We start from the raw sequence: 21,198 nt of genomic DNA, 5'->3' as shown, positions 1-21,198 counted from the left end.
GAAAATGGAGCTGGTGGTTCTGCTGTTGGGCTTCTAGAAGTTGTGAATCACAGTAGTACAGCAACCACTGACAGGTTTATGAGCCCCAAAATAATTTGTGTTGACCTCTGTAGTAAACGGATGACATCCCATAGTGGCTGCAGCCATCAATTGTGTGTTTGTATGTGTGTTTATAATTTTATATAATTTGTTTTGTGCTGGAATATATATATATATATATGTATGCGTACATATTGTTTGTGCTGGCAATGAACCTTGCTTGTATGTTTTATTCTCAGTTTAAAGGAACATATACAGTAGCGGATGAGCTGCAGTCACCAAGTAACAAACGTAACATGATAGCGCAAAAAAAAAAATCTGCATGAAACCATAACTTCCATTAGTCCAGTGCCTCTAGTGGTCAAATGATTAATTACAGTTCCAGAATTATTATTATTCTTGTTGTTGTTCGCAGCACGGTGGCTCAGTGGTTAGCACTTCTGCCTCACAGCACTGGGGTCATGAGTTCAATTCCCGACCATGGCCTTATCTGTGTGGAGTTTGTATGTTCTCCCCGTTTTTACGTGGGTTTCTTCCGGGTGCTCTGGTTTCCTCCCACACTCCAGAAATTAACTAGTAGGTTAATTGGCTGCAATAAAAAAAAAAAAAATTGACCCTAGTCTCTCTCTCTCTCTGTCTGTGTGTGTATGTTAGGGAATTTAGACTGTAAGCTCCACCGGGGCAGGGACTGATGTGAATGAGTTCTCTGTACAGCGCTGCAGAATCAGTGGTGCTATATAAATAAATGGTGATGATGATGATTATTACTTTAATTGCCAAACAATACATTTGGCATCTTTCCTATATTAGGGTAACCTTGCTTTATTCAAAAATAAGACCTTTACCAGGCATATATATATATATATATATATATATATATATATATATATATATATATATATATTTATTTATTTATTTATTTTTTGAATAGTTAATTTTCCTCTCTACTCTTCCTTTAAAGCCTCATTTCACAACAACGTCTGTCACATTCAGGACTAGGAAGAGATGTAAACTTTCTCCTATCTCGCTGGTAAACCATAAGCCTACTGACCGCATTGTTATTGGACATTCAGACACACACAGCTCCCATTTCCGGGCAGATAACAGCTGTGTTGTGCAATAATGCACTTGCTGTTCTAGACTGTAATCTGCTGAGATGTGATATATTCATTAACCATCGACATATATTACGCACTCCCCTTATTATCAGTCTGCCGGGGGTGAGGGGGGGGGGGGGTGAGTAATTGGAGCAAGCTGCCAAGAATCCTATCTTCTGCTGTGCCAATGGTGTCATCATTTCCTTTTGAATACTGATCAGTAACCACATTTGTAGTCTCCCGTATATTTTAGTGACGCAACGTTTTAGAATAGTCTTTTCCTAATCAAGGAATTTAGATGGAAATGTGCCATAGGGTGAGCACGGTGGCTCAGTGGTTAGCACTTCTGCCTTACAGCACTGGGGTCATGAGTCCAATTCCCGACCATGGCCTCATCTATGTGGAGTTTGTATGCTCTCCCTGTGTTTGCGTGGGTTTCCTCCGGGTGCTTCAGTTTCCTCCCACACTCCAAAAACATACTGGTAGGTTAATTGGCTGCTATCAAATTGACCCTAGTCTGTGTGTGTGTATGTGTTAGGGAATTTAGACTGTAAGCCCCAATGGGGCAGGGACTGATGTGAGTGAGTTCTTTGTTCAGCGCTACGGAATTAGTGGTGCTATATAAATAAATGGTAATAATAATAGAAGTAATTTGGTACAGGTCAACCCCTATACCTGTCACGGGTATATGCCTTTAACATAAAAATATATATATATTTATAAAAAATGCACATCAATTAAAAATGACCCTTTTTGGAAAATATATATTAAAAAATGTCCTTATTTGTCTGTTTATACAAAAGTGGACGCTGTTCTATTGGCAAAAAATACTCTGAATGCTCATAGTAGATAGGAAAAGCTACAACAACATTTTTAAGATGTTTTCCTTACATAGGTTGGGTGGAGTAAATTTGAGATATTCATGAGAATCAATTGACTAGTGACTAGTGACATCACTGACACAGAATGGCTGGTTCCCATGGTACATAGTGACCACACACACGCTGAGATATCCGTCATCCAAGCATTGGTCATCCAGATACATTTTCTGTTAGTGCTGATTGACATCTGAACTTTCCTAATCAGATGTTGACATTTTGTACCCACACAAACTGCAATTTGCTGCCAAATGGGTATAAAGTACAATCATTTAATGGGCAGCAGAATAATTATTCACACCCCTAAACTTAGATGCGAGTTAGAACAACCAATCATGACAAGGAGACCCAACTCCTAGATTACCATGGCGTTTCCAAGCAATGCAGAGAATTTGTGCAGGAGAACTAGCAAAGTACTGATGTCTGCACAGTTTCCTTGTGCCAACTTCCTTGTCAGTGAAATAATCGCTGTCCGTGTGGCCAGCATAATCTGTATGACCTAGAGATCAGTAGATCTATATACTCCCATATTTCCCTGTGATTTTTCTCACGTTACATTCCATTTGGAAAGCAACAAGAGGAGACTTGAGTGTGGACGAGCCCATAGGCTTTTATTAAAAGACACGTGATTAGATTTGTATCTTGGTGAGAGTGATCTGTATCATCATTTTAGATTAGTATCTATAAGTTTCTCCAGTACAATTCCTTGTACTGTATCAGTGATCCTTTTGTACATCTAAACCCCAACTATACAACACTAGAATTCGACTATAAAAACCATTATTTGCATTTCCTCTTTGTATGTATTCTCCCTCTTATAGCATATAGCTGTTGGTGTCCTCAGCCTTTTGTTCAACTTACAGAGCATATTTGTGCCACTGAAAGGAAGTATGGGAAGAAAGTATTTACTTTCTACACGTAAAACATCAATCTTATAGTACAAGACACACTGGATGGTTTGTTGCTTGTTAAAGGATTCAACAGTTGTGCAAACCTTTTGGCTGATCTGCACATCTGGGGATTCCAGTCCGGAACACTGAGGTTTGTGCATGTGGAATGTTTGCCTTACGGGATACAGTTACAAGAATAGATGAGATATAGTCATGTGTTATATCATTTACTAGGGTAGAGCGTTCAAGATTCTGTATGGTGTATATTCTAGGCACAATAATGATGGCAAACTAGGCTTGGATATCAAATGAGACTATAAGAAAGACTGTTACAAAGTAGAAGTGCAAATTACATGAGCATTATTTTGCATGAAGGCTGCTACTTGGTAGCCTGTTATATAGCAATAGAGATCTAGGGCTAGATTTACTGACTTACTGTGACATTTAACGAGGTGCAGAGGTTAGTGGCTGCGACTTAAGTGTATGTATGGAGCAAATCAAACCCTGCACAACAACCGGGTAACGCTAACGTCAAGTAAGGTGATTGGCTGTCTTGTGGGAAGCTGTTTGTGATTGGCTGAAGGGAGGGTTGTCCAGGTCAATTCAATTCATGAACATTCTAAAATGGGGTAAATGTATCAAACCTTTTAAAATAAAAGTGGAGGTGTTGCCCATAGCAACCAATAAGATTCTACCTATAATTTTCTAGAATGTACTAGATAAATGATGGCTAGAATATGATTGGTTACTATGGGCATCTCATCCATTTTTCCTTTTTAGAAGCTTTAGTAAATCTACCCCCTAGTCTGCCATTTTGTTAGATCGGTCGTTGGGATCCATTGCACAGTTGCAAAAATTAGCTGCTCAATTTTGAGCTCTAATCGGCATCCAGACACGTCCATAGGGCAACATTCTAATTAGCTAGTGGGTAAATCGGCATTTAGAGCTGCTTACATGCAGAGTAATGTCTTGCCAATTTGACCAAACTGCTAAGACATTGCTTCAAAATTAACCATCAGTCACACACAAAATGTAGTCAGTGTGGACCAGATTGAGGTAGGGAATCAGCAGATGACTGTGATGATTGTGTGTGATCATTGGCTACATGTTACCCTTATATGTGGCCACTCACGTGTATGGACACTTAGGAAGCGGTGCTAGACTTTATAGAACTGTGGCCACCTAAAGTACGACCGGCGCTGTAGCGATCATCATGGAAAAGTATATATGTTTGCGTCTTAGGCTCTTCTTCCATGTGTTTAAGTGCATACACTTGGATGCAAGGACTAAGGTTGGATTTTCCCAAAATGGGTATCCCACTCAGGTCTCCACCATGTGTTCATACAATAGGGGTGTAATTCTCAGTATCTCCTTTTATTATATATTTATAGATGACTGCGCAGACCACTATGCACCTCTAGTATTTGTGTTTACATTGCTTTGGGTGTCATAAGATAGTGAAAAAATGAATGGCCTGTACATTTGTGGCAGCTCACGTGGTCTCCTCACCGTTTACACTTAAAATAGGCATGTGGGATAAAACCAGAACTCTCTGCATAGTGCAAAGGTCCTAGGTACAGCACTGTTAAATTGTGACAGAAATAACAGTAATCTAACTAATCTATTCTGTTTAATGTTTCTTACATTCCTCTCAAAATACTGTAATTCTTACATTTAGAAACGTTCCTGTATTATGTTGCTATCATATATCGGCGTGGTATTTAGGAATATTTGTGCGGTGCCTGTAATTATGCCCCACCATTCTGTTTTAAAAGGAAATTGACTGCGGAGAGACCGTGCGCAATGCTATGACGTGACCTAGGGGTCACATGACTGATGGCGAAACTTAGAGACTTGTGTTCATAAATCCTTTAATCTAATTTTAATTCAGATTGTTTCTCATTGTACAGATATGAGAAATGCTAATAATTTAATGTATCTGATGTATTCAGTCAATGCTGACTACATACATTATTATTATTTCCTATATATGTTCATTGAGAAATGGTCATCTGAGGTAACTTTGGATTTAAGGGAAGTTGGTTATTATTTTTAAACACAAGTCTCTGAGTTCAGCAATCAGACGCGTGACCCCCCCCCCCCATGTCATCTCAGGCTATCTCTGTCTCGCTTGTGGTGAAACACAAGGTGATGACATCACAAGTGATGTCACGACAGAGGAAATTGAATCATATGTTCTTATTTTGAGTGAAATGTGGTAAACAGTCACTATTCATGCTGACACATTTGTTTCCAGAGATCCAAGAAGATTGTATGTATCCAATAATCAATATTTACTGAGAAATATCTATGTACAAATACATTAGGGGTCAATACAGAGAGCTTTCATGGGAACTTTTTACCCCAAGGACCATACACAGGACACGTGGTCATCCCCTAAGGTTAGAGGAGAGGAAATTTCACAACCAGCAAAGGAAGGGGTTCTTTACAGTAAGGGCAGTCAAGATATGGAATTCATTGCCAGGGAAGGTTGTGATGGCAGATTCAATAGATATGTTTAAGAAAGGGTTAGACAAATTTTTAGCGGAAAGGTGTATCCAGGGATACGACCGTTAATTTAAAATAAAGGATAGTAGTGGATATAGGGTAAAATTGGATTGCAATATTGAGTCTGGGGGGATTTTCAAAATTGAAACAGATGGGCGGTTGCCTACTCTGGATTAATTTCAAATATAAGTGCAGGATCGCAGGAGATCCAAAATAGGTTGAACTTGATGGACTGGTGTCTTTTTTCAACCTCATCAACTATGTTACTATGTAATATCAGATAGTGACCTCTCTTTAGTCACTGTCAACGAGCCGTGCAGAGCTCTGTGTAGCTGAAACCGGTTCATATACAAGGAAGAGTCTTCTCACTGTCTGGAATACTTGCAGTTATTAGTCATTGTGTGATACACTAATGACACAGCCACAACAAGGCAAGGTGTGTCTTTAACACATGCACTCCTCCTTTAAACCTCACTATTATTCCCTGACTACCTCCAGGTCCAGTGAGTATGCAACCTGTTTTATTGTTGAAATAAAATAACACAAAATAGAAATAAATAAATAAATAAATAGGAAAGCACAGTGGAAGCATTAAAATGTAACAGCAGATTTTGCATCTGGACGAACCTAGGTCAGTGTTGGCTAACCTGTGACACTCCAGGTGTTTGTGAAACTACAAGTCCCAGCATGCTTTGCCAATATATAGCAGCTTATTGCTGGAAGGGGTATGCTGGGACTTGTAGTTTCACAAGACCTGAAGTGTCAGAGGTTAGCAAACACTGACCCAGGTTGACCAAAATCCGTGGCATAATATTTTGTCTCGCTGAGTAAAGCAAGGGTTGATTATTACACAACATGTGGATGTAAATTAGACAATTAGGAAGGAAGGTGCAATATATAGGAGAGAATCTGTTTTGTTAAGAAGGAATCACAAATTATTATTTTTTGGGAAAAACTCTAAAATTACCATTATCCCAAAAATATTCCAGTAGTGAGAACGGTTTCCCTGAGACAGGGGGGGGTTAGATGCCCTTCCGGTAATGAGTGTGTACAGGAGTGTCACACAGGAGTGGTGTGTCCCAGTAGAAGCTGTGATGTCACTAATGTGTCACACAAGTGGGTTGGTCAGAGCTGTGGAACTGGAGTTTCACCTTTCTAGTATCTGAGAGCTGTGAGGGAGTCAGGAAGTGCAGACAGCTCCTCTGAACGCCAGCTCTGTGGATTACTGCATACAATGGAGATTTAGCCTTACAGGATTAAACACTATCGGTAAGCCATGAATGAATTACATGCTGACACCGGTCATTGGATTGTCAGCTGTGTGTGCTTGTGTGTTGGGGTATCAACGTTGTACAAGTGCTTAACACGTTTTATTCTGTTGACCCTTCTGACAAGGATTATTGAGTGTATTTTGGTTTTCAGTGCATTGGTCCCTATTTTGGTTGTATTTTGTCTGATTTTTGTTGTTTTCAGAGTTGTTTTTGTCAAAAAGTCTTCACATTGTACGTTGGATAATAAGGTTTAGCAGTCGTTGAACAGACCTTTGCATTAATAGAGACTCAACGCTTAAAAGTATAAACTCTGTCGCCAAAATGCCTCAACTGTATTTGACAAGACATTGGCGACCCTCTGGAGCTACAGCTGCTGTGGGACTACAAGTCCCAGCGTGCGCTGTCAGCTTCACAGGCTGCCCGGTTGTGGTTCTTCCGTCACAACTATATGTTGTGCTCGATTCAAATGTATGAAAATACAAATACAAGCTCCCTTAACAAAGAGCATGCAAAATGCATTATGTGTAGAGGATGTTAGTTGTGGCTAATGTGTGTGTTTAATAGATCTTCTAACAGTGTTCATTTGTGCTTTTATGTTATGTTGTGAATTGTTGTCTATTTTTTTTACCCTGGAAATTGGCTAATTTTAAACAGTTATAAGCCTGGTGACTGAATATATTCAGTTGTTGTCTATTTCTCTATAAGACTATAAAATCCGCTAGTATAACTAGTATATTGCATGCCACTAATGGTGGTAGTGTCAGATTGTACAGAATGCAATTATTAATATTAGTGGTATTTTCCTTTGTGATTACAGGCAGAAATGCTGATCGTATAGTGTGTAATAAATTGAATGAAGGTTATATAGAGCTGCTATATATTTATATTACTCTATTCTAGTATATTTATAATTAGTTCTCTTCGAATATCACTAGGGAACGTGTGCCAAGTCTGTTCTTTCTGCCCATTTTTAATATAATTCCAAGCATCTCTTCCCACGGTCTCCAGATTTGCAGCAGTGCACCAGATTCCAATTTGCAGAAAATGACGTTTTTATTGAAGCAGGAACTTTTTTCGTGTACGGTTCTCCGTTGTATTTTCAGTACTATTTGTGCTCTGTTTATGGCGCGTATTTCAGACCTTTTTTTATTTTCACCATAAATAATACTGCCAGTTACCGTCTAGCATGATTTAGGTATCCAATTGCTTTTGCTCAGACTCCCTACGGTTGTAATCGGTTGGATCGGGGAGTGCGTGGCACATTAAGTGGATAATGAACAGGTTATTTATATAACCGTCCTCTTACTCTCTCGTAGTTATTTCAGTGGAAGCAGCTGGAGAATTTGTACTTTCGGGAGAAGAAATTTGCAGTGGAAGTTCACGATCCCCGCAGGTAAGGAAAAGTCATGTCTGGTTAATACCACGGGCCTGTGTTTAAGACAGAGAGGGAGGCCACTGGGGACTTGCCAAAGTTCGGCCATCTTGTACCAAAGACTTGACCACTTTAATGGGGTGAATGTATATAGTTAAGCATTTAGCTACCATTTTCATGTTAATTATCCTTTATTTATAAGGCAACATATAGGGCAGTAATGGCTAACCTGTGACACTCCAGGTGTTGTGAAACTACAAGTCCCAGCATACCCTTCCAGCAATAAGCTGCTATATATTGACAAAGCATGCTGGGACTTTCATAACACCTGGAGTGTCACAGGTTAGCCAACACTGATATAGGCTCATGTGTTATTTCTATAGGAAGTGTTACATTTACACCCTTCAGTCATTAGTAAATGTTACAGGAACAATGAAGATTTAAGAAGAAAGCTTTGTATATTTGTGTGTGTGTGTAATATATATATATATATATATATATATATATATATATATATATATATATATATATATATATATATATATATATATATAATATATATATTCTGTTTGATCCAAATAAAGTCAAGTGTTCATTTGCAAAATACTATATTAATATAATTATTTTGACAACGACTAAAGTAGAGATGAAATGTATAAAAGACATTTTATATACTTTTTTTTTTAAAAGAACGTATTTCTGTCAAATTATTTAAATTGATTCTAGTTGATGGTACGTGCATTAAGCTGTCACGGTTATCTATATCATTTATCTTACTGAGTTTTTTTCTTTTTTTCCTTCTTCAAATTTTCAGAATTTCTGTGTCAAGACGAACCTTTGGACAGAGTGGTTTTGTAGTTCAAACGTGGTATGCGAACAATTCTGTGATCAAGGCCATATGGGTAATGGCAATTAGTCAACATCAGTTTTACCTGGATAGAAAACAGAGCAAAGTAAGTTACCACAGTCTACCAGAAATTGTACTATCATTTGTTTAGGTTTCTTCTCTAAATATTTACATGGTCTTTTGGAACCGTTTTTTGTAAATCATTATAAGCAATTAATAGCTAAATGGTCATTTATCTAAGCTGTTTAAGTAATTACCTGATTGAGCACATTGGGGTAGCCATCTTGTTTCCTGGCAATCTATTTCTTTACTTCCACTAAGTGAACATATATTAAGGACATAATGCCTATTGGTTCGATTATTTATATTTTAAATTCCACTGTGTTTATTTGGGTAGTGACATAATCACAGTGCTCCTACCTCACGGATACAAAATGGCTGCCATCACCCTGCCTACAACGTGACAGAATAGCTAATTATTCCATAATGTGATGTACAATACAAAAAAAGTGACAATACAGTAGTCTATTATGTATCTCTTAACTGGTAGCCGAGTTTGCAGATGGAAATGCGGATCCTGCGCTGGGTTTTCTTGTTTTGTTCTGTCAGTGTGTAGTACATATGTGTGCACGGATGTAACTGATGATAAATACATGTAAGGTGGTACGTTGTTTGTTTCAAGTCTTAAACTCTAGGGCAGCCACTTTAAGTTTGTATTGATCTCCCACAGGCCAAAATTCCAACCGCCCGTAGCATGGACGATATTGCCGTGGATCTGACCGAGAGCAGCACAAGCAGAATTTCCAAAATGGTGGACGGAAAAATCCCAGTCATCATGGCTAGCAGCGGCAGTTTAATATCGTCAGGTAATAACGGTCTATTCTTTTATCCAACTGTTTTTGTTTTTATTGAATTACCTCATGAAACTGAATAAAAATTCATAACTTACAAATAATACATAAATTAAGCTATATGGAGAACGTATCTGGTGAAAAAAATAAGCAATAAAACATCGGCATCTGATATGTTATATCTGGAATTTGTGGCAGATTAATGATCCTAAAGTTACATCGTTTTGGGGGTTGTTTGGCTTTTAGTTCTTTTTCTGAGAAATGACGAAACATTTCACGAAACAGGTTCTCTGGACTCCGAAGTTAGCGAGGAACAAAAAGCTGAGAAAATCGTGGAATTAAAGAAGAAAGAGAAAGACTTACAAGACGTTCTTTTGAAAAAAATTGAAGAACTTAAGAAAATTTGCATGCGAGAGGCGGTAAGTTAGAGAGATAGATGCGCTGTTTGTCTATTATACGGATTCCACTCCGTACGCTATTATAGCTGAATCGCAAATGTACTGGTGTTGGGCGCAATATATACAATTATTACATTTAAAAGTTCTGTCAGTATATTATTTTGGTTTAAAAATGCAGTGTCTTCATTTAGATAATTTTGTCTTCTAGGAAATCACTGGGAAATTACCAAACGAGTATCCACTAAATCCAGGTGAAAAGCCCCCCAATGTTCGAAGGAGAATGGGTGCCACGTATAAACTGGATGATAACATGCTTCCCGGTGAAGAGGTAGGTTAATAGTGATCTAATTTTTTTTTTTATCTAGTGGGGCAGCCATTGGTGCCCTCAGCTGAGGCATCGCTCGCTTCCTCTACATGGAGATTAACCTCTGCATACAGGAAGCGCACCAGCCACACAGGAAGCGCACCCAGTTGTTGTTTGTGTAAATATTTATGTGTTTCCACGTCCTTCTTTTCACCCAGGATACTGATCTGCAAACGTTAGAGCACAAATTCCTCATACAGCAACAAATGGTGGAGGCAACAAAGAAACTCTTGATGGAGCCCGACCTCCGCAAGAACGTAAAGAGAAAGAGGAAGCAGGATTATACCGATGCCATAAAGAAACTGCAGGACATCGAGAGTGCAATCAATGAATACAGAGTCAAGAGCGGGAAGGACCCAACGAAAAGGGCGTCTCTGCTTTTGCAAGGTACATGGGCAGCAGTGTTTCCAGTATCCGTGCACCGACCGTGCTCGGCACATGTCACAGGTCAAGCGGAATTTAGGACTAACTTGTGTCTATTGATTTAATTACACAAAGCAAAACTTCTCAGCAGGTAGTGTTACTGTGTTACCTCTTTGTGTACTGCTCACTAAACGTTTTTTTTCTTACTTTAGATGACATCATCCCATCCGAAAGCAGTTCCTTGTCCGATACAACCACATTTGACGATGGTAAGTCTAGAATGAACATTTGCAGTCATACTGAGTGTCTTGGAGTAAAACCTATTATTAAAACCCACTAGTCCTGTTTTATTAATTATCTGAAAATGTGACCCATAATACAAACATACAGTTTATTTTTTATATACAAAATGCCTGTCGGAAAGCGAATTGTCCGGTGGTTATAGTGCCCCCTTAGTGGGGGTTATAGTGCCCCCTTAGTGGGGGTTATAGTGCCCCCTTAGTGGGGGTTATAGTGCCCCCTTAGTGGGGGTTATAGTGCCCCCTAGTGGCGGTTATAGTGCCCCCCTAGTGGCGGTTATAGTGCCCCCCTAGTGGCGGTTATAGTGCTCCCCTAGTGGTGGTTATAGTGCTCCCCTAGTGGTGGTTATAGTGCTCCCCTAGTAGCGGCTGTAGGGCCCCCCTAGTGGCGGCTGTAGAGCCCCCCTAGTGGCAGTTGTAGTTCCCCCTTAGTGGATGTTATAGTGCCCCCTAGTGGCCGTTATTTGAGCAAACAATGATGCTGCATAGTTACGTTGGTTTGATTTAGCTCACCATTTGGTAACAGCTAGATCGTTATCACACTATTTCCGTTAACATGAATATGGATTATCTGTGGCAGCGGATACTAAAGACTGCTGCAATGGTGTGCTTAATATAAATCCAGCATGCACTGACGTCTTTATTTTTTCCTCGCTTTCAGATGAATATCTACAAGGACAGAGATCTGGTTCTCTGCAGAATTCCCCTAAAATACGACCTTCAAAGTCCTTGGGGGGCAGAAGCCTTTCCAGAAAGTCTTCCCTCAACGAGCAGTTTTCAGACATGCGGATGACGAGGTAGAGAGACGTTCTCACCGGCCCTGTTTGTATTCACACTTGGGAGCTGTAACCTATCGCAATCAATCGGGCGTCTGCAATTAACACTTTGGTTGCTCTGGGTTACAGCACTTTCTTTAATTACCTCTGCACGCGTTTCATAAACAGTTCTCAGTCCTTTCTAGAGTGTTTGGTTCTCCCAGGGAGAGTACCGGTTTGTACCCTATGTATTGATATACAGGATTAGTAAAGATAGGTTCCTGGTTAGGTTGGTTTTTGCCCCCTTGTCATCGAAACAGAAACAATGGCCGGTCTACTCTGGTTATATGTTCAGCTGCTTTTGCTGGAAGGACAAATGCGATAACATTGCAGTCAGTCTTTGTTTGAGGTGTAACATTAGTGAGACAGTAACACAATAGGTGAGAAAACTAGAAGCTTTTTACCCTTGGGTATAAATGATCCGAGAGTAAAGCTAATCAGTACATTCACTGCCGAAGTTAAAAGAAAAATAATGCGCATCTCATGATATATAAATGTACATACTATACATTATATCTGCACACAGTAAATTATACCCTTATGGTTTACTGCTAATGTGAGGAAAATAAATACTGGTCGTTAAACGGATATAAACAAGCTCTTCACTGTTATCCTGCACTCAGAACCCTCTTTCTCTGCACGGTTGTATTTGAGATTTCCACTATAGCTTTTATGATTGAGGATAAGTGCAAATAGGACAATGCCACCTAGTGGGCAAACTGTTCTTGCAGGTGCAGAATTCGTACTAGCACTGTCAAGCAATATTTTTGTAAAATATTACTACAGAGAAGTGTCCAGATTTTATTAAACAATGTAAATGTCTTTATACTTTATAATAGTTTTTTTATTTCTTGGATAATAAGATCAGCAAAATCTTTGCAATTGTAGAATTTATTTATTTTTCCTTGCGGTTTAGTATGGAATTCTGGGATCTGTACTTGTGCTTTTGTATTATTTCTGCATAATGTAACCTTTCTTAGTGTATGTTCTGCGTTTGCTTTCCCATATATAGTCACAGAGAACCTACATCCACACACAGCAGCCCGTACAAGACTGCGGAGAGGAAGCCTCACGGGGGAAGGAGCATGCCATCGACTCCTGTACTGACACGAAATGCCTACAGCAGCAACCACCTCCAGTAAGCCAGAAATATCTTTTAGATCAAGCACCTGTGCGCAGCCAGACTTCTGTAGTCCTTTTAACTACATTTGCTATTTGTTTGTTCTTTTTTAATACTTCCCTACGGTGTCCTCTTTGGTGGAGCTGCACTTGGTATCGGAAGCTTCGCATTAAGGGGTAGATTTATCAAACCTTCTATAAAGGAAAGTGGAGGTGTTGCCTATAGCAACCAATCAGATTCTAGCTATCATTTAACTTGGTGATGGGAAACGTAAAGATCAAAGGGGCCTCACAGAGGAAGGAGGGGGGGAGAGTACAGTGCCCCCTCCCCTCCGGGTATGCTGCGTGACTTCCCTGCCCTGTGCAGAAGAGGTCACATGACGCGGCGGTCAACTCCCCCCGTTCTAGAATCTGATTGGTTGTTATGGACAACAATTACACTTTTCCTTTCTAGAAGGTTTGATAAATCTATTCCTTGGCCTTTGTTTTTGCCATGTGTTATATTTAGTATATTCTTGTCTACATTTTGCCACGGCTAAAATCAGACCACTGACTTTAATGAGCATAACATATATTCTCAAGTAATGCTCCCCACAAGCATGACAATCTCAGTCTTACCAAAATCTTATTGGAAGGAAATGTTATTAAGCTGTGTAGTAAATCACCTAATGATTACATCATCTTAATCAGATTTTTCAGCCACCAAACACTGTGGATCGGTACAATAGAGAGGTACCCGTGTGGGCCCAAATTGGCTATAAATGCAGTCGTTTGACAGATATACCGTCCACACATCATATGGTGTAAAAGCATCAAACTTAAAGTTGCCCAAAGCCAGGAAAGGGCTCTCTTAAACATTAAATAGACCTGTAAGCACATGGTCCAAATATTTTTGATGCTACCAAATTTTAAAGACTCCTACACGCAGAACCCCCTGAATAATGAAATAGAAATGTTTTCCATGTTTCCTTACTGGTGTTTTCTGCCTCCATTAGGAATGAAGAGGTAGCGCACAACAGCAGGCCGCGTAGAGGGAGCCTAGAGTCCCATACGCCTCTCATTGTTGACTCTGTTGATGGAACGGCGACCTTCTCCATCTCGAAAAGTCAAAGAAGCAACAGCACCGAGGTTCTGGATGATGGTTCTTCTTACACCAGCCAGTCCAGCTCGGAGTACTACAGCACACCGCCAAAACAAAACCACTGTTACACCACACAGACACTGGACAATCGCCGTGATAGGAGGCGACACAAGAAGCAAAACTTTTCAGCGGCAAACTCTGGGAGCATGCCCAACTTGGCGCATAAGAACAATGTTTACCAAATAACCCAGAACCAGCCATCCTCCAGCTATTACATCACAGGATATTCGGCGTACCAGGAAGGCGATCCCTATTACAATGGAGGGTACATATATGAAAACGATACTGAGGGACAGTACAGTGTTAACCCCTCATATCGATCAACTGTGCACTATGGATATGACAATTATAGGGATGTGAGGTATGACGGAGACCAGATTGTGCCTCTCCACCCGTATGCAACACTGAGGCTTCCAAGGAAGAAACCCGTAAAGACAACCGAGCAGATCACAAAGAACATTCACAAGGCCATTGTGGCTGAGCATCTCAGAGGATGGTACCAGCGGGCGTCCTATCAGAAAGACCCACCCCATGGAATACAGGGAGGGGTTGAATCTGATCGGGGTTCACAGAGGAGCCTTTGTTTTGCTTCTATGCCAGTTCCCTCATCTCCCAGCCTCCGGCCTCCATCCTGTTCTTCTGGTAAGCAGAATTAGTCTTGTCTATGGTCCATTTTCATAGCCTTCTCTATGGTCCATTGTCGTAGCCTCCCCTATGGTCCATTGTCGTAGCCTCCCCTATGGTCCATTGTCGTAGCCTCCCCTATGGTCCATTGTCGTAGCCTCCCCTATGGTCCATTGTCGTAGCCTCCCCTATGGTCCATTGTCGTAGCCTCCCCTATGGTCCATTGTCGTAGCCTCCCCTATGGTCCATTGTCGTAGCCTCCCCTATGGTCCATTGTCGTAGCCTCCCCTATGGTCCATTGTCGTAGCCTCCCCTATGGTCCATTGTCATAATCTTAAGTGAATCTAATTGTAACTATACAGTGGACTTCTAAATTGTAACTGATTTAGGATAATTTGTTAAAAAAAAAAAAAGCCAATCCAGGGTACAATTAAGTTTTGTTTTTTTGGGGGAGTGGCAGGAAGTTATTTTCAGAAATAGAATTCCGTTTAAGCACACCCATGCTTATACACCGTGGAGGCAGTCATATTTGTAGCCTCGACCAGTACTCTTAAAGATACCTCTTTGAAGCCAGCAGTCATTGGTGTCTAGTAAATTGTCATGTGTACACAATAATCACGTTTTATATGATTTACTTTCAACATCTTTCCGTCGTGGAACGCCGTTTTTAGTCCGGCTTTAAAATTCAAATGATATGATGTACTTTGGAACGCTAATAGTTCATTGCTGCAGCGTACACCCTAATGCGATATCGGGCTGAACAGTCATTCATTGTGCGATTGGCGCGAAAATCAACTGAAAACGCTGTAGTGTGTACCCAACCTTACAGTGAGCAGGGTATTTTAATCGTGGCTTGGCCTTAGTGTCATTGTCATCTATGTCTGATGTGTTCTCCATGTCAGATCTCAATAAAAAACAGAAGTATTGTTGCATAGTGACAACAATATTAAAAATCGAATCTTACAAACATGATCGTTTTTCATTGTAAGAGCTATGAGGCTATCATGATGGGCTCAATTCTTAAATTTCTTTAAGCAGTTGTGCTCAAGAGACTTCCAAATGTATTATGTTAGTTTAGCCATTTCTAAGATGTGTCTTCTGATTTCTCAAATATCAAATAGTCTCAATCGTTTGCAGAACATGGAATTTATTTTTGTTGCTTTTTGGGGGAAAATGATCATAGTTCCAGGTGGCAAAACCAGTTGCGTTGTCACTTCAGAGTTACTGAAAGAGGGAATCTGTAATTAATGCATTCTGTGTAGCCCAATGGTGCCAGAATACCAAAATATTTACAGCTACGTTACTCAGTTATGGTTATTAGCCTATAAAATACGCTATAGCCCAAATTGGCAAGTTAGTTTATTGTGCGGCTGCCACATTCACATGAAAGCACCAGTGTCCGTCGTATAGATTGATGAGATTTTCACTTTTAGGAGGGTGGGAGTGTTATAAACCTTTCATCCGCCCCATTCCCCGGATTGCTGCAGCTCTGTCTTTTCCAGTTGCAGCTCTGTCTTATCCAGTTGCAGCTCTGTCTTTTCCAGTTGCAGCTCTGTCTTTTCCAGTTGCAGCTCTGTCTTTTCCAGTTGCAGCTCTGTCTTTTCCAGTTGCAGCTCTGTCTTATCCAGTTGTAGCTCTGTCTTATCCAGTTGTAGCTCTGTCTTATCCAGTTGCAGCTCTGTTTTATCCATGTGTTGGGGGACCACTGTGGCTAATGTATCCCTTCCTCTACTGTAGCTCTTATACAACACCCCCAATTGGTTTGGGCAACAGAGACCCCCCCCCCTCCCCCTCCATAACTCTCCCAGGTGAAAAATAACAGTCATTTTCAACTTCTATATTTTTGTGTGGTTATTTTGGCATTTAGGTTTGTGCAGTGTTGGAAATATATTTTATTCTTTTTATGTTTTATATTTCAGTGTCTTCCACCAGCACAACAGGGAGTCGCTGGGCACACAACAGCACAATGGCGTACCCAGAATACAACACCGTATCTCAACCGCCTTACAGCGGCTACACCACGGCATACAGCAGCACGCCTCTGCCAAGCAGGTGAGTGTGGATTGCAGTCAGACTGGCTCAGCTGTTGTATCTACATTCTCGGCTTCTACTGAACCGGAACGTGTTGAAAAGGGGTCTTCTCCTTCAGTCTCTTTGTGTTTTACTTCTGCTGCTTCTGTGTGGGGCAAAAGTTTGTTTAGGAGACATGGGAAAAAAATTGTTACAGGCAGAAAATTCTTCCCATTCCGAGCGGCTGACGTGTTTGCCGTTGGATGAAGTAGTGGATCTACCAGTTATGGATTGAGATTACAACCGAAAGGCTAGGTTAACTGGTGGCTTAAAACGCTGTCTTTCCAAGTGACCACTATTTAGATTCTGTAAAGCCACCATTTTTTGGGGTAGAGAGAATAAAGTGTGCCCATGGTGACTTTTGGATTGATTTTTAGAATTCTGAGGGCCCTATTTAGTGTTTGGCGGCTGTACTTTAGATTTTTGCACATTGCGCCTCTTCACATTTTTCCGCAAACCTAAGCGTTGTGAGGGGTTTTGGAGAGTGGGCAGTAGTAATGCACCTTAATATTTGGTCAATGGTCCAGTGCAAAACCAAGGCATTTAGCACTGTTAATACAGGTATTACATTTTTAGCTGCACTCTGCATTCTGTTTTGTTATAGGCTCATCCTGCATGGTTGGCTGTAACATGTATGGCTGCATGTGGCAATCTTATGAACATTTGTCAAATGCACATTTAGTCCCTTTAGCCAAGATTAAGCCACAGCTAGTGATCAGAAATGACTATATTAATTGTATGTCTAATGATCAAACTACAGCTGGGTGCTCTACATGTCCTCCCAACTCAGTGAATCAACAGTTGCAGCTCTGTCTTACCCAGTTGCAGCTCTGTCTTACCCAGTTGCAGCTCTGTCTTACCCAGTTGCAGCTCTGTCTTACCCAGTTGTATAGGAAAAATAGAGCCCCACTTTTATTTAATGCATTCTCCTACACTTATTTACACTTGATATGTGCCCAAATCTTCAACTGTAGTTCGTACGATTGGCCATGTCTTGAGGTCAGTGCAGAGAAGAAAATGTGTATTCTGACATTGCTATTTATTCTTAGTAAACCGTTAGGGTTAAGTGAACCTTAGCAACCAATGTTTGTCTATTTTACGAATCGGCCTGGTTTATCTTGAGACAGTTTAACATATGTTTTTTGAACGCTGTACGGACTAGCGGTTAGCATCCTGCGGCTCTTCAGCTGTTGTGGAACTACAAGTCCCAGCATTTCCTCCCTTCCAGGACCTTGCAGTGTAAGCTGGAAGTTGAAATTCCAGAAGAGCTGGAGAGCCTACCGTGGGGGTAGACTGTTAGCACAGTAGAGCCCACACTGAAAACCACAAATTTTGTTGGTGTCCCTTTCTACTCTTTCTATCACTGATACTGTGTGTTAAATTGTAAAACAAATGTGCGTCTGGGTGTGTGTGTGTGTGTGTGTGTGTGTCAGTATACATATTTTTGTAAACCTTTTATTTTCTATTTTGATTCCTAGAAGTTTTCTCACTTATACCCCTCAGCTCGATGGCACGGACATTACCCCGGTAGACGACAACAACCCTCTTGAAACCGATCAGGACATTATGTGGCATGAAGATTCCAAGCCGGGCACTTTAGTTTGAAGTAGGATTCTCGACATAGTTGCCGACTCTTCAGTCTTCACCTCACGTGCCTTGCAGTGAATGTGATCTCGCCAAACCAGTGCTTCGGAGTCCTCTTGACTGGTCTAGCTGCACCGGGACAACCATAGAAAAATGGTGAATATTCTACTGATTTGACTAGCAAGGCACTAGTAAAACACTGGCTCATAAAAAGCACTTGGTTTTATAATTAAAGTTAAAAAGCACTTTGTGGAATCGCTGTGTTAACAAGGACAAATCTTCAAACTGTGAATATCACCGGGAGTCTCGGCTTGTTTTCCCCAAAAAACGTGCTCCGTGGCGAAGCACAAACGAGTCACATTTGGTGTCGCAGGAAGGAATGAGTGGTGTGGAACAGAACTAAAACATTGCAGTCAGTATTGGATCATTCAAATGAAGGATTTTAACAAGAATGCAGATATATGGAAGAAGTCTTTTTAAGCTGCCATTTTGTCGAATACCAATCCAATGCTTCCAGTTGACGTAAAAAGTTCAAAGGAACTTTCCCCAACAGTTTTAAATCTTGGAAATGTATATACGTTATCTTCTGGGCTACTTTTTAACCACATTGTATGTTTTTTTTATACATATATATATATTGCTCTGTTCCATTACCTACAAGCTTGATGAATTTATCATGGTACAGCTCGGTTTTTATATACGATCACCAAACCTTTTTCTACGGAATGGTTATAATCTGCTGGTCAGGTATCACTATTATCTTTTTATTATTTGCAATAGAACAATTTTGAATGCGTGGAAGGTACAGGGTGGAGATCTACATGTGTGTCACAGGCCAGAATGATTTTTCTTAAAGGTTTTTTTATTCCTGGTCATACTAAAAAATAAGGACTGAATTATTGTTAAATTTTTTTTCCTTCTTTTAATCATTTATTTTGGTCTAATCTAAAACTCAACTGCAACTTTCTTGTGATATTTAATCAGTGTCATTTTCAGAGATGTTAAAGAGCCTGTTGCCTGACGTAGTTCTACTAAGGACTTTTACAGAAGAGCTATGGACCATGGTGATAGACCACAGTCCTACTTCCCATATCCAGCCTCTTATTTGGGTTGCTCTTAAGGGGAATCACATTAAAATACAAGTAGCTTTATTTAAAAAGTGTCCCACTAAAATTGACAAACATTTAATATATATATATACTTCCTGTTAAAGGATAATGCCACAAAACTACCTCGTATGTCAGACAACAAGAGACAGTGGCTTGCACTTAACTATTACACTGAAAGTTTAAAGGGGGTTTTGCCCCTGCAGATTACATTAATTAGCTTGGGTGTGCCCTCACCCAACCTTTACTAAATACATTGTTTTTCCTGTGTATTTCTACTATGCCTTTATAAACCCAGGGAAAGTCTTTCTTGCAGGAAATGACAGATATGAAAAACAAAAAAACAATGTTTGAAGTCAAATTTGCACAAGGGCACACACAAGCTAGTCCAGTAATCTGAAGGTGGAGAACTACTTTTAAAAAAAAAAAAATAGAAAAAATTCTGCCAAAGGATTGGAACATTTACATACATGTAAAAGGTTTAAAAAGTTCATAAGGTTCTTTGCTTCACAATGGACCTTGTATTTTTGGTTTAGCGGCTCATTAGCTCTTCTTGTCGTCTTTCAGTTCTTGACGAAGCACAACTCCCACAATCCTCAGACAGGCACATGGTATGAATAAGGGGTTAAAAGGAACATGGGAGTTGTTATGTAGACTCTCTGGAGATCACGTGGTTTTACATGTTTGCAGTAGCTGCAGGTTTTTCCAGCAGCTCAGAGAAATGTCAGCAGAAGGTCGAACGATTCTTTTCAATATTCTATAAAAGTCACAGTGACCTCCTACCTTACAAAAGCCGACACACAACTCCTAACGCAGCTCGTTTATTTGTAGTCAGGACAAGGCGTGCTTATACAGGTGCCTGTTTTCACCCCTTGTCTTGGCTCTAGGCGGTGTTTCACGGGATTAACCAGTTTTCTGCAGGATCCCTCTTCCAACCTCACTTAGAAATGTTTCCCACGTAGGTGCGTGAGGTTGGTTTTGTTCTGTTTTTTTTGTTTTGTTTTTTAACTATTGTGTATAAAGATTTGAGAATCAAGCTGGTCCTTAGTCATTTGTAATATTGGGGTCTATAGAAGAAAATCTGATAAAAAACTAAAAAAAAGAGGGATTGAGAGAACAATATTTATTTGTTTTGTATAGCAACTTCTTGGAAATTTATTCCTTTTGCATTTTCTGCTTCTGGGACCAATTTTTATGGATGGGTCCTATAATAAAGAAGGAATTGTTAGAAATCGGAGGCTTGTGTGTGTTTTCTTTTGCTATTTGCGGTTCAGGTGAGTTGGAACATGTTGGGAAGCGGTGGAGTCGCAGAGAAGACTGTATCTGCATTTACGCACAGTTGCCTGTCGAATCGTTGACGCCCTGACCAGTCATTCTCAATGGTCAAGGTCCCTCTGCTAGATCTGTCCCCTGAACAGCGGCTGCCTTACCATACACCAGTGGTTCCCAAACTTTTGCAGTTCGCGGCACCCTTAGAGTCTCCATAATTTTTTTGAAGGCGCCCCTCTAAAATAATTACCGAGCAGTCCCGTTTTATAAACAGTTGGGTCAAAAAAAACGTA

The 21,198-nt window shown here is 40.2% G+C and overlaps 1 protein-coding gene across 4 annotated transcripts in view; it reads left to right on the top strand.

The window, feature by feature from the left end:
• Positions 1 to 20,868, top strand: part of FRMD4B (FERM domain containing 4B) — a 211,150-nt gene extending 190,282 nt beyond the window's left edge. For 2 of the 4 annotated variants that reach the window (XM_075183422.1, XM_075183419.1), the window contains exons 12-23: positions 8,000 to 8,076; positions 8,870 to 9,008; positions 9,633 to 9,768; positions 10,039 to 10,172; positions 10,360 to 10,479; positions 10,674 to 10,902; positions 11,091 to 11,147; positions 11,839 to 11,974; positions 13,005 to 13,130; positions 14,107 to 14,894; positions 16,796 to 16,928; positions 18,425 to 20,868. In XM_075183422.1, coding sequence (XP_075039523.1) covers positions 8,000 to 8,076; positions 8,870 to 9,008; positions 9,633 to 9,768; positions 10,039 to 10,172; positions 10,360 to 10,479; positions 10,674 to 10,902; positions 11,091 to 11,147; positions 11,839 to 11,974; positions 13,005 to 13,130; positions 14,107 to 14,894; positions 16,796 to 16,928; positions 18,425 to 18,551 — 2,202 coding nt within the window. In that variant the 3' untranslated portion in view covers positions 18,552 to 20,868. The remainder of the gene's footprint in view (positions 1 to 7,999; positions 8,077 to 8,869; positions 9,009 to 9,632; positions 9,769 to 10,038; positions 10,173 to 10,359; positions 10,480 to 10,673; positions 10,903 to 11,090; positions 11,148 to 11,838; positions 11,975 to 13,004; positions 13,131 to 14,106; positions 14,895 to 16,795; positions 16,929 to 18,424) is intronic. The other 2 variants (XM_075183420.1, XM_075183421.1) reach the window with 2 other exon arrangements.
• Positions 20,869 to 21,198: the final 330 nt, after the last annotated feature.

This window comes from Mixophyes fleayi, chromosome 8 (genome assembly GCF_038048845.1).
Source record: "Mixophyes fleayi isolate aMixFle1 chromosome 8, aMixFle1.hap1, whole genome shotgun sequence".
Lineage (NCBI taxonomy): Eukaryota > Metazoa > Chordata > Amphibia > Anura > Limnodynastidae > Mixophyes > Mixophyes fleayi.
This window is presented reverse-complemented; position numbering and strand designations above follow the sequence as displayed.